Source organism: Sarcophilus harrisii, chromosome 4 (genome assembly GCF_902635505.1).
Source record: "Sarcophilus harrisii chromosome 4, mSarHar1.11, whole genome shotgun sequence".
Taxonomy (NCBI): Eukaryota; Metazoa; Chordata; class Mammalia; order Dasyuromorphia; family Dasyuridae; genus Sarcophilus; species Sarcophilus harrisii.
The window spans coordinates 96,559,652-96,572,841 of record NC_045429.1 but is presented as its reverse complement, the minus strand read 5'-3'; the positions used below and the strand labels follow the sequence as shown (position 1 = coordinate 96,572,841).

General features: G+C 40.9%; 1 protein-coding gene across 4 annotated transcripts in view; it reads right to left on the bottom strand.

The window, feature by feature from the left end:
* Positions 1-225: 225 nt before the first annotated feature.
* ADORA1 (adenosine A1 receptor) overlaps positions 226-13,190 on the bottom strand; it is a 52,315-nt gene continuing 39,350 nt past the window's right edge. For 3 of the 4 annotated variants that reach the window (XM_031937168.1, XM_003767576.4, XM_031937167.1), the window contains one exon: positions 226-2,413. In XM_031937168.1, the coding sequence (XP_031793028.1) occupies positions 1,777-2,413 (637 nt within the window). In that variant the 3' untranslated portion in view covers positions 226-1,776. Of the gene's footprint in view, positions 2,414-5,553; positions 5,701-13,190 lie in introns of all 4 variants that reach the window. The other variant, XM_031937169.1, reaches the window with a different exon arrangement.

The window sequence follows — 13,190 nt, the reverse complement described above, 5'->3', positions numbered from 1 at the left end:
ATCCTAAGTTTTAGGCCCATTTAGTATATGGGCAGATCATTCAGTAATCCACTTTCTATTAACTCCATGCTCCATCAGCTGATCTGATGCACAAGGAGCTACCTACTCCTGCCACTGTCATGCTTCCAAAGCACCCTCCACCACCACCATCCCACATCCCACCAGCTCTCTTAATCTGAGCTCCCTTGTTCCCAACACCCTGAGTCAACTAGGACTATGATTCTATCTTGTTTTCATGATCCTTTATTGGTCAGTCTTCTTCCCCAGTCTGAGAGCCAATGGTGTGATTCCTTCCAACCCCCCATTCCACATTGAGGAAAGCTGAGGCAAATTGATGGGAATCTGACCTAGAACCAGGATTCAAACTCAGCCTGACTTCCCCTCTATCAGCTCCCACCTTGTCACTCTTTCATCCCAGGATGCCTTTGGAGTATAATACAAAACCAAAATAGAACAGGTAGGCTCATCAATTCACCTTTTTTAAAGGCCTTTCTCTTCCCACTTAAATGGTATTAAATACTTCTCATTCAGCTTTTGAGACTGAGCAGGGTAACTCCCCAAGTGGGTGAGCACTGGGCAGATTCACAGCAGGGGCTGTGTTTCCTACATTCACTTCCACCTCATGCTGGCAGATGAGCTCCATTTATTAGTATAACTCTTCCTCCTCATACAGCATTCAGGATGGTACCAATGATGTCTTGGCACCTGCCCCCTGTTCACCCCTCCTATGGGCTCCAGCCCTAGCTTCAGAATTCCAGTCTTTCTGAAAGAAATTATTTCCTCCCTAAATTGGGGTGACAGAGTTCCAGCTGGCCTCCTCAGATAAATGGAAGAGCTCAGAATTCTGGAGTGGTCTCATCCCCAATGTGTCTGTGTATCTTAGCTCCTCTTTAGGGTCTCTGGTTTCTTGTAGGAAGATTAGAGAAGTTTGGGGCTAAATAGGGGAACCAATGCTACCTCCTGGTGGAGTGTTCCAGCACTACTCAGGGGCACCATCTCTGCCCTGCACCCCCATGGTCCACAAGACACTACTTCTGGAAACCACCTGGCCCCGAGCTCTTGGCAGTATGCTGGGAGTTAGTAGTTTCTATATCATCTCTATCTGTAGCATTACATTGCTGGGGCAGTTAGAGTAGGTACCCAGCACTGCCTATAGAGTATAACATCCTTAAACCAGGATGAGAGGTATTGGTCTCCTTTGCTCTCTCTAACCACTTTTTTGTCCTCCACAGTCAGGAAGGAAGGAAGGAAAGGTCTCTCTCCTTCTTGTCAACTATCCCACCTCAACTCAGAAATTCTATCCTATCCTCCTCCGAGTCACAACACAAAAGTCTGAGGGGCTCTTTATCTCCCCAATCCAGATCTTCTTGTGTTTCCATCTGGGGAGCTCTCATATTGCCTCAATTTATTAAACATGTGGCACTGATATTGACTGGAAGAAAAAGGGACTCTCATCTTGCCTCCTTCCTTCTCCATAATAAACCCAATCCCATTCACTTCCACAGGCATCCCCCTTTTTTTCTCCCCAAGAACATGTAAAAAGGAAGGAAAATTCATCCCATGACCACCCAGATCATATGGGGATAACAAGAAGATGGTCTAAGGCTCTGGATTTCACTCCAGGGCCCTCTACTCATATCCCACAGCACTGCCAAGGAAACTATGGGCAGACAAGGACTGGGATTTGCAGAGGGGAGTAGAGGAGACACTGTGGTACCCCAATGGAGAGGGGTGTGGATGGGAGTAGGAAAGTTGAGGTACAAGAAGGTTCAGGGGCTAATTATCCAGCTTCTCCTCGGGGGGATCGTCATCATCAGACGGGGGCATTGCCCGGCATCGGAAATGCTGGTTCCAGATCTGCAGGAAGGTGGTCCGAAATTTCTGGATGCGGAAGGCGTAGACGATGGGGTTCATGGCTGAGTTACCATGAGTGAGGAAGATGGCAATGTAGGTGAGGATGCTGGGTTTTTGGCAGTCTGGGCAGAAAAGGGTGATGCAGTTGAGTATGTGTAGAGGCAGCCAGCTAAGGGCAAAGAGGAAGAGGATGAGGGCCAGGGACTTGGCAATCTTCAGCTCCTTCCCATAGTACTTCTGGGGGTCTCCTGAAGAGCCTGACACCTTCTTGTTGAGCTGCTTACGGATCAGGTAGAAGACCTCCAAGTAGATGAGGACCATGAGCAGCAGAGGCGGGAGCACCCAGACAAAAAAGTTGAAGTATACCATGTATTCCATACTGATGACCTTCTCAAATTCACACTTAATCACCAAATCATTCAGGCTACCATTGGCCTCCTTTTTCAATTTTTCCAGGTTATTCCAGCCAAACATGGGTGTCAGGCCTACAAGGAAGGAGAGCAGCCAGCAGCCTGCAATGGCCACTGACGCCCTCCTCGGGGTCACCACCATCTTGTACCTGAGGGCAAGGAAGACAGAATTGTGAAGTTCCCCTCCCCTCCGGGGCAAATCCCAGCCCCACCCCACCCCCAAATTCTCCAAGGGACTTAAAAGGAACTCTTCCTCCCTTCCATTCCCTGCTTCGCACTATGAAGTATGCTGATTTGCACGTTCTTGCCCATTTACACCATGGGCAAGAAATCTTAAGTTGTAATGAATCTAAAAAGTTATCTAGTTTACCCCTAAACCCTAAGAGAGATTAGCTCTTTTGTGTTTCTAGAACTGATATGAAATTGAGAAACTAGGTTGAGATTATAAAACAAAAATCTTGGGTTTGGGTGATCCATGTTTATACTGATTGATCCAACATACATTTTGTTTTTAATCTCCTTAGTCTTGTGGGCAGATTTTATCAGAAAATGACCAGAATAGTTCCCTGTCCATGCCCCATTCCTCTTAGGAGTTCCTCTCTCTGTGCAAAGACTATAGCTATGGAAAATGAATTAGGGGAGTATCTCCTTCCAGGAAGGATCTCAAAGCCCTTAAGGACCAGTCCAACACTCCTCTAGATTAAAGGGGAGCTGTTAAACATTGGACTTTCATCCATTCCTCCCATCCCTGGCAAGTTGTTGGTAGTTAAGCAATTAACCGAACCTCAATTTGAGTAGCTGACTCAAATCCCAAAGCTCTTCTGTGGGTGCACCTTAGCCTTGGTATCCTGAGGAAATCCTCCCCACCAAAGAGATCAGACCTTCCTCAAAATGATGCTACTGGTAACATTTAACTTTAATGTTCCTACCTTTTGTCATATAGATCTGCTTCTTGGAAGACTTAAATTTGAATTCAGAGAGCCATTTGTAATCGGTGTGTTTGGAATGCTAAAAGGATCTAGTCCAATACCTCATCATGGTATAGAGGTGGCTCTGGGTTCTCAAAGTCCATCCCAATGGATCATACGTTTTGAAAGTTCCTATCATATTAGAAAAGCTTCAAAAAATAATGTGTATACTTTTGGCAGCCTAGCCAAGCAAGGAGGAAATCACCCATGAAACAAAGAAAAATATAAGATGGCTGTTCGTCCTGTTCAGACTCCTGTCAGTTTATGCCAGAGGGAGGGCAATTTTTAGACCATCTCTAAACATGAACTTAACCACCCTAAATGTGAGCTCCTTGACCAATGATGGATAACTGGTCATACTGCTAAAGAAACTGAATGATATTCATCTTCATATTTTCAATATAAATGAAACCAGAAGATAAAAGGAAGTTGCTACTAGATAGAAAGATGGCTCATGGGCTTGCCTTTGACGAATAAAGGAGTTGACAGAGCAGATTTCTATCATTCACTAAGAGGTGATAAGAAACATCATTTCCCAACACTTTGGTCATTTCTTCTTGAAATGTTTATAAAAGTATTTACAAAATGACATTTTTGTAAATACTTTTATTTCTGTTGCAGAAAATGAAGAAATAGAAATATGATAAAACCTGGAGAAAATTCTCTAAATTAAATCACCATACAATTGACTACTCAGTGACTCTAGTGGAAAAGTGGCCAAAGGGAAAGATCCCCAAAAATTGTGGTTCAGGAATAAAATACAAGAGAGGCTGATGGCTTATAGGCTACATAGAAGATTCATGCCTAATTATTATGAATACATTCTTTAAGAAAAGATTGCAGATTTGCTGGATAGCAAACACCCATCAAAAAAACACTAAGTTGGTCATATTTTACCTGATTCATTACTGGTGTGGGAATCATTCCTGAATCAGCTGACTATGTACAGTCAAAATACTGACTCAGAGAAAAGATCAAAACAACTCTAAAAGATTAAAAATTGGAAAAAATTATATGGCAGACAATTAAAGTAACTCCAGTGTAATCTACTTAAATGAGCTCTGTATAACAAAAAAATGATTACAGGGTGAAGAAATTGGAATCAATACAGATTATGACAATTTCCTGAGAAAGTTTAACCAATGTAAGTCAATTGCCATAAGTAAGAGACTAAAAGAACTAGCACACATCTGAGATCTCTGAGCCACTCAGAGAAGTTCAGCAGCCAAGGAAAGTGGTTTAGAATATATAAGCATTTCCCAAAAGTCTTACAGAGAACAGTGAGAAGGCAGTGTAGGAAGAAATAAGTTTACAAAAAAGCTTGTCCAGAGAGACAACTAGGTAATATCTCAAGGTTTTAAAGATGAAACTGAAAGAGGGACAATAAATAGATGAAAAATGAAAAAGATCTCAATAGATTTTTATAACAAAGTTTTTCCATCAATCAAGACAGTAAAGCTACATTTGGATTCTTAACAATACAGTCTCATCTGTACTGTGTGATAAAATAAAAATGGTGCTTACAAAGACAAAAACATGAAGAGCAGCTGATTTGGACATAGTTTACCTAGAGAAGGAGCAGCTAGGTGGCACAGTATATGGAGTGCTAGACCTGGAATCAGAAAGAATTATCTTCCTAAGTTCAAATCTGGCCTCAGACACTTACTAGTTGTATGACCATAATGAAGTCATTTAGTTCAATTTGTCTCAGTTTCCTCATCTGTAACATGATCTGGAGAAGGAAATGACAAATGACTGTATCTTTGCCAAGAAAACCCCAAATGTGTTCATGAAGAGTCAGACAAGACTGAAATGAGTAAACAACAATAAAACCTACAGAAGGTCAATGTTGTAAGTGATCCAATCTTGAAGGGGCTAAGGATTTCATTCTCAAGGTATATACTGTTATCAAAAGAAATCAATGGAGAGAATATCAATCAGCTGACATGTTTATGTCTACAAAATTGTTATAAGGACAATCTATACTCACACTATGTATTCTTACACTGAGAATACCTTTGATCATAGGAAAAAATATTCATTAACAATAAAGACCACATCGTTATAGACACACAACTGACTGAAAATTATGGGATCATAAGATCCCATTGTGCTCACTGTTGGTTGATTATAAAAAAGCATTTAATTAGATTAATTATGCTATAGGAGATTAAAATACTCCATTAAAGGTTATCCTCCAACATGCTATATCCCACATATGTGTCAACATCTCACAAGATTCCCTGAAAGACAGCGAGAACAGCGATATCTCTTGATTAGTCATATCGAGCAAGGTATAAAATAGCAAGACCCATGCTCACCAAAGATGTTTTTCCACTGTCGTAGAGGATGTCTAATGAGTCCATATTGAAGGTGGATTCCTTATAGACGGTGAAGAACTCCAAATGCTCCTGTTTGCTGACATAATTGTGCAAATTGCATCGAGCCCCCAAATATTGTAGAATCTCCTAAATGGGTTCCATAATTATATGAGTTCAGTTCAACTATCCACATAGAAAAAACCAATCAGATGAAGAAGGACTATGATATGGTAGCTGGAGGGACAACTCAAAGATCTAATCCATCAGTACACATACATTTCAATTGGACAAAAAGTTGGGCTCAGAACTGTATAGGAGGAGGAGACAGGATTGGATTGCCTTTGGAGAACTAGATAGTTATTTTAATGCTCTCAAGATTCTCCCTAAATCAAAGGCCTATCTTTGTTAACATGAACATTTTTCCAGTGATGCTGTATGGCTGCAATTCTTAGAATACTACAGAACCTGAAGAGTTGAAATTGAGGTTGGGCATGGAGGCATGTGCTTGGAATTCCAAAGACAAGGGGGCTGAGACAAGTGGATCTCTTGAGCTCAGGAGTTCTGAGCGGCAGAGGGCTGTGTAAATCAGGAGTCCACATTAAATTTGGCATTGATATGGTACTTCTCTGGGAGACAGAAAGGAATGGCAGATGATGGAGATTGCCAAAGAAGTTGGAAGTAGAACAGATCAAAGCTCTTAGAGCTACTGAATTTAGGCCATAAGTAACCCCTATACTTTTAGCCTGGGCAAGAAAGGAAACCCAGTCTTAAATATTTCCTTAATTAAGAAAAAATACTCATAGAAGTTGAGGATTATCTAAATGGCAAATATATAGGCATGTGATATTCACGAACACACTACATTGTATTACAAAGGTGGAATTGTAATAGAAAAGGAGCATAAAGGATGTCAGCAATGAAGGAGATGTTATGATAGGGGGGAAAAAAGATTTGACAGATCGCAGGAGAACATGAACAAAAATCCCAGAGGTATGGATAAACTGTAATCTGAGCCACAGAAGGAAGCACCCATTTGCTAATTTAGGAGACATCAGTTTGTTGAAGTATCTAAGAATTGGCTCCAGGCAAGGCACAGTCCCTTTGAAGAACCCTTGTTTTCTCCTTCATAAAACAAGGGGGTGGAAATAGATGAACCTACTGAAAAATGAATCACCAATAATGGCATTTCAAGTCCCAAGGCATACACCTTGGTGTGGGAGGTGTTTTGTGCACACACGGCCTCCTTTCAGATCGACCACTTGGGCACCAGCCTGTCCTCCACATATACAACAGGGGACAGTGCCAATTGCCAGGGCATTCCTCCCACACGTCCCCCCACCTCTTCCAGAGAGACTGCTGAGGCAGGCTGTCTCTGCACTCTGCCTGGTTGGGTTTTTCCAATGCAGCACCAGAGATGGATGGTGAGATCTCCCTGGACTGTAGCCACGGAGCCCTAGGCATGGAAGGCATGGAAGAAATGGGGAGTCCAACTGAGCAAGCCCATTTCATCCTGCCCTCTCTGCAGGCTTCTTTCTTACTTTAAAAACATGAACAAGATTACCTCTAAAAAGAGGCAGTGTGGGAAGTGATATAGCTTAGGCGTCAGGAGACCTACATTTGAATCCTCTTCTGCTACTACTAGCCTTGAACATGTCACCTCACCTCTAAAAGTTTTATTTCTAGGTGGTGCAGTAGGTAAAGTGCTTAGACTTCATCTTCATGAATTCAAATCTAACCTCAGTTACCTACTAGTTGTGAGATCCTGGGCAAGTCATTCACCCTTGTTTGTCTCAGTTTCCCCATCTTTAAAATGAGCTAGAAAAGAAAATGGCAAATCACTCTAACAACTGTACCAAGACAACTCCAAATCAGGTTACAAAGAGTCTGACATGACTCAAAAATGACTAAACAACAACATAAAATGATAGAGCAGAGGTAGATGAATCCTATGGCTCCTTCCAGTGCTAATTCTTATGATCCTATATGCCTCTGTTTCTCCCAAACCCTATCCTTTTCCTCCAGAATAACATTTCTCCTTTTTGAAGTCTTTCTTTCTTGGTAAGGCAGGAATAAGAGAAGAAACAAGTGGCTTCATTTATAACATAGACTATAGAAGACAGAAGTGAACTAAAGAAATCATTTCATCCAACTCCTCCACTTTATAGATGGGGAAAACTGAGGAATAATCTATAAATTCCCCATATTTTATTTGTTAGAATAGACTCCTTGTTACCCAAGTTAGAAAAAAGCCTTCTAAGATCATCCACACTATCCTCTTCCTTTAAGGTAAAATATAACTAGCTCTGTGTCTTGTTTCCATTTAAGTATATGCTACAAAAGAAATTAAATTACTCTTTCAGGGCATTAAGTACACAGTTTTTTAAAATTTTAATATTTTATAAGCCTCAACCTGGTCTTCTGCTTATAGCTCCCAGTGACTACCAAACACCCTAAAACCATGCATCAGATGCAATTAAATGATGAAACTGAAGCTGAAAAATGTGTCTTGGTACTTCTTTCTGAGGATCTCAAAACCCTTTCCAAATATTCTCTTCTGTAAGTGGATGAAAGGAGTGGAAAATCCAGACCTTTAAAGATCTAGAGATTCTGTTATATGCAAAACCCTAGACCTGAAAAATGTTAGCTTACCGCCAAAGGAGAGTTTCTGGAAGACAGCCCTTTACCATCAGCATGAAGACTGAGGGCAGAGAGAAATAGGAACATTACCCTACCTCTTCACCTTCCTCCCACCCAGTGCCTCTGCCCAAGGCCTGTTTAGGGGGAGGCTCTCTCCAGGGACTGAGCCTGGAGCATGGACAAGCTGACCCATGATTCAGGTGATTAGAGTATCAACTCTGATCTGTTTTTCTTGCTATTTTTTCCCTGTGTGGGAAAAGGCCCAAATGACACAGGACCCCTGGCCAGGATAGAACAGGTTCTCATGGGAAGGAGGTGGAGACACACCTCTCTCTACTCGTGGGAAATAGGAGCAAGCTTAGAAATTGTTCTGAACAGAAGGGGGGAGTGGGGCATTCTGGCCCCACAGCTTCACAAAGACCTTTTCTTTCCACCCTTCAGCATCCCCTTCCCCAAACTTCCTTCTCCCCTGAGACTTAATGAAAAGGCCAAGTCCACATGAACACAAGGAGAAAAGCACAACTGTATCTCCCCAACTGATGTTTGTTGTATCACCACTAAACATCCATTCCCTTGAAGAATAGGAATCTCTCCTGTTAACAAAGTCACTAGGCCCTTATAATAAATGAATTGATGAGATGCTTTATTTAGAGCCTGAAGGATGATTGGGAAGTACCTAAATGGGAAAAGGTGGGACACCAAAGACAAACTTTATCTACTCCCTAATTTGGCCTAGGAAGAGCCACACATGGGCAAGAAGGTATTTACTTCCTAATAATACACCAGGGTGACTGCAAGAGAAGGAGTCTTTATCCATAGAGGGAAAAGCAAGAAAAACATTCAGTGTTCCCTCTAGTCAATCTGGGAAGGCTTCCTAGGGAATATGGGCCCTGAAGAGCTGAATGGATAGAGAGAAAGAAGAATTTTATTAAGCTGAATGAGTGAGGCATTCCAGACATAAACTACAATGGGATAGAAGGCTCAGAGATGAGAGGATTGAAAAAAAAATAAAGTGGGGAAGGGGCATTTAGTAGAAAGACTACTAAAAATCACACTTTCTCCAGGAAGCCTTCCTGGACTAAGGAAAGTGTCTCAACTCCTAGTCACTTTCAGCCTATGATTCTCTGTGTTCTCTTTTCTTAGGACAGCAGTCCACTTTGGGTTGTATACAGTAATAGCCAGTTTTAATCTGTCCCCTGGATATTTACTAGTCGGTATGTTCAACCTGTCTTGCTAGAAATATAATATAGTAGACCTAATAATCAGAAGGCTAGGGTTAAATACTAATTCTGCCATTTGCTAGTAATATGTAGTAGGACTTATGGGCAGCTGAATGGTGCAGTGGATAGAGCTCTGGGTCTGGAGTCAGAAAGATCTGAGTTCAAATATGATCTTAGAGACTTATTAGACCTAGATTTGATATCAGAGCTTCCTTTGAGCTTTATAGGGTAGCCATTATGGGACCAAGAATAAACAGGTCCTGAAATAAGACTTAAGAATAACTCAATTCTGAAAAGGCTTCCCTGACTCACCTCACACATGTAATGATAAGTCCCAAAATTATATATCATGTCACAGTTTACAAGATGGACAAGAACCTTAGGGGGAGAGATGTTCAAGTATATAATCTTGTCATCCCTATTTCACAAGTAAGGATATTATTGTTTAAAAACTGATTTGCTCTTAGCTATATAACTAGCAAGTCATGAATCCATTGACTGCTAGTTTGTTATCCACTTCTCAATATTGCCTCCTCCTTCTTCCCCAGAAAGGAAGATGCTGGAAGCCCCTTAGGGCAGGGATCCAGTCCTCTGTTCCTTAGTAGAATTTTCACTTTTTTTCTGTATACTCCTAGCACAGTGTCTGGAACACAGAAGGTGATTAATAAATGTCTGCCCACAGCTTGATTGTACCATCCACAAGAATTGGCAGGGGGTACAGAGTTATGCATCAAGATGATGAAGTAGGCAATTCCTCCATGGCCAAGCAGGAAGCCAGTGCCAGAACTCGGCTAGAGAATTCAGATCTCCAGACTCCTAATTCAGATCTTTCTGCAAGTCCATCATTGAAGCAATTCATAAGCATTCATGCTTGTCTTGTAACCTTTCCCCTTAAGAGATCTAAGGAGGGAGAGATCACTTCCAGCTGAGGCAATCCAGAAAGTCTTCATGGAGAAGACAGTATTGGACACTGGATCTTAAAAGGAAGAGAAGGATTTCAGTAGTCATGAGCTGAGTTCTTTCTATTACACTGGACTCAATGATTATGAGATTATGATTATATGTCTCACAAGGACAGTATGGTATAATGAATAGAGAGCTGACCTCAGAGACAGAAAGATCTGAATTCAAATCCAGACTCTGGAAAGCACTGGATAACTCACCATCTGCCACTGCTCTATTTTCTCAGAGACAATTTCAAAGCAGATGTCCATCTACATGATAGAGGGAAGGTCCTCATGAGTTCCATTCCCTAGTGAAATCACAGGTCTCACCACAGGAAGTTTTTTTTTTTCTGTCATAAATGAATCCTTCGCGTTTCAATTAAAAAAATTATTCCCTTATTCCTGCCTTGTCTACAGAGTCCAAAAGAGCAATCATTCACCATGCAAACCCATTAGAGATTTGAAGGCTGGGACTGAGTCCTTCCTTTCCTCCTCAACTCCATTCTCCACTCCTTGAGCCTCTGTCAAAGACCACTAGTCATTCAGGGTTCTTATCTCTGGAACTTTGCCAATCTTTTTGGCTTTTTTGGGAGTTGGGCACCAAACCGAACAGAGGCTTAAACAAAAGACTGTGGAAAAAGACCAGTCAGCTATTTCTGGCTGGGCCTCCTGGGGTTAGCTGTACCTTGGCAGTGGGGAGGAGGGGAAAGGACTACAGAGGTTCCTAAACTCTAAAGGTTCTGAAACTTGATTTCTTCCGTGATCAGGCGGGGATGGGGGTGGACATAGGGGTGGGGAAATCATGCTAGTCAGACTTGTAAGAGACTAATAGAACAGACACCAATGCACTCATTGTCAAGTAGATGCCGTGTGGTAGAATGTGGTAGAGCTCTGGGTCTGGAGTCAGAAAGATCTGAGTTCAAATACGATATTAGAGACTTATTAGACCTAGATTTGATATCAGAGCTTCCTTTGAGCTCTATAGCGTAGCTATCATGGAACCAAGAATAAACGGGTCCTGTTTATTTAAGGCAGGAGAACTGGGTTGGAATCTCTGTTCCACCATTTGTTAGCTCAGACAAGTCCCATTCCCTGTCTGAGCCTCAATTTCCTCATCTGTAGAATAACTTAATTGGTCTCAGTAATCTGAGTTTTCTTCCAGTTCTGGCAACATATGGTTCTGTAACACTCACCAATGGTCATTATTGGGTACTCTTTTCTCGTGGGTGGGGCTACTCCAAAGCACTAGATATATTATTACAAAGTTGCTGGGTGAGCATAAAATTAGAGTAACAAGAATCAAATTCTCTTAAAGTATGTATCTAACAATCTATGGTAACAATATCAGTGTTTAGTACAGGAAGTACCAAAAGTACCAAAAGTTTCAGTGCAACCTTAAACTTTTAAGGGATTAAAACTGCATTAAGACTTTTGGAACACTGTGTGCTATCTAAAATACAGAAGAAATATAGCAATGGTAACAATCAATCAGTGAACTATTTAAGCTCATAATAATGAGCTTATTATGTGCCAGGTATTACACTAAGTTTTGAGGTGCAGAAGAAAGTAAGACAAGGTCCCCAGTCTTGTGAACTCATATTTTGATGTCAAAACCATGTACATACAGGATAGATAAATACATACATGTAATCACATATTTCTTTATATACACATAAATATATTATATATATATATATACACACATATATACATGTGTATAATACACACATACACACACAAGTATTTATTAAGTACCTACTATGTGCCAGGCACTATGTTAAACACTGGGAAAAGAAATAAGGGCAAAATATGCATATATGCATATACATATTTCTTTATATATACATAACATGTGTATAGAGATGTGTATGGATATATATGTGTATGTCCATACCCACAAGTATTTATTAAGAACTTACTATGTGCCAGACACTATGTTAAACACTGGGAAAAGAAATAAGGACAAAATATACACATATGCATTCATATATAATATAATATGTAGGTGATATGTATGTGTGTGAAAATGAAGATAATTTCAGAGCAAAGACATTAGTAGTCAGGGAGTGATGGGTGATGAGAGTAGAAACCAGAAAAGGCCTCTGGAGAAAATGAGATTTCAGTTGAGTCCAATAAAAACAGGAAGCAGAAGTGAGGAGGGAAAGCATTTCAGACATTGGACACAGCCAATGGAAAGCCATGAAGTGAAAGAGATCAAGTATCATGTTCAAGGAACTGCAACAAGACAGGTACTGTTGGATCACAGAGTGGATAGAAAGGAATTCAGGGTAAGACTGGCAAAGCCAAAAAAGGATTTTACATTTGAACTTGGAGGCAATGGGGAGCCACTAAATTTATTTAAATAACTCTTTGACAGTGCTGAAGGCACATCATTCAGATATACCTATCCTCTTCTCTAGGTTCCAAAAGAATGCTCACCCTTCTGTTTGACTCCTTCAAAATAATTCCAAAACAGGGTGGTCCAATGAAAATCATGATGGACTCTGGAATCTAAAAGAGTTCAAATCCTGACTCTACTCCAATATTTTATCCATCCCTTTTGTCCTCATTTTTTTCAATTGTAGTTAATAAGTCAACAAATATTAATTTAGCAATGTACACCAGGTACCATGTCAAGCACAGGGAGTAAGGCCTATTCTTGATCTCAAGGAGTTCACAATCTAACTTGTAAAATGTGGGAGATATAGATCAGGGCTTTTTAAACTTTTTCCACTTGTGACCCCATTTCACACCCAAGAAATTTTTATGGGGCAGTTAGGTGGCACAGTGGATAGAGCCCCAGCCCTGAAGTCAGAAGGACCCAAGTTCAAATCTG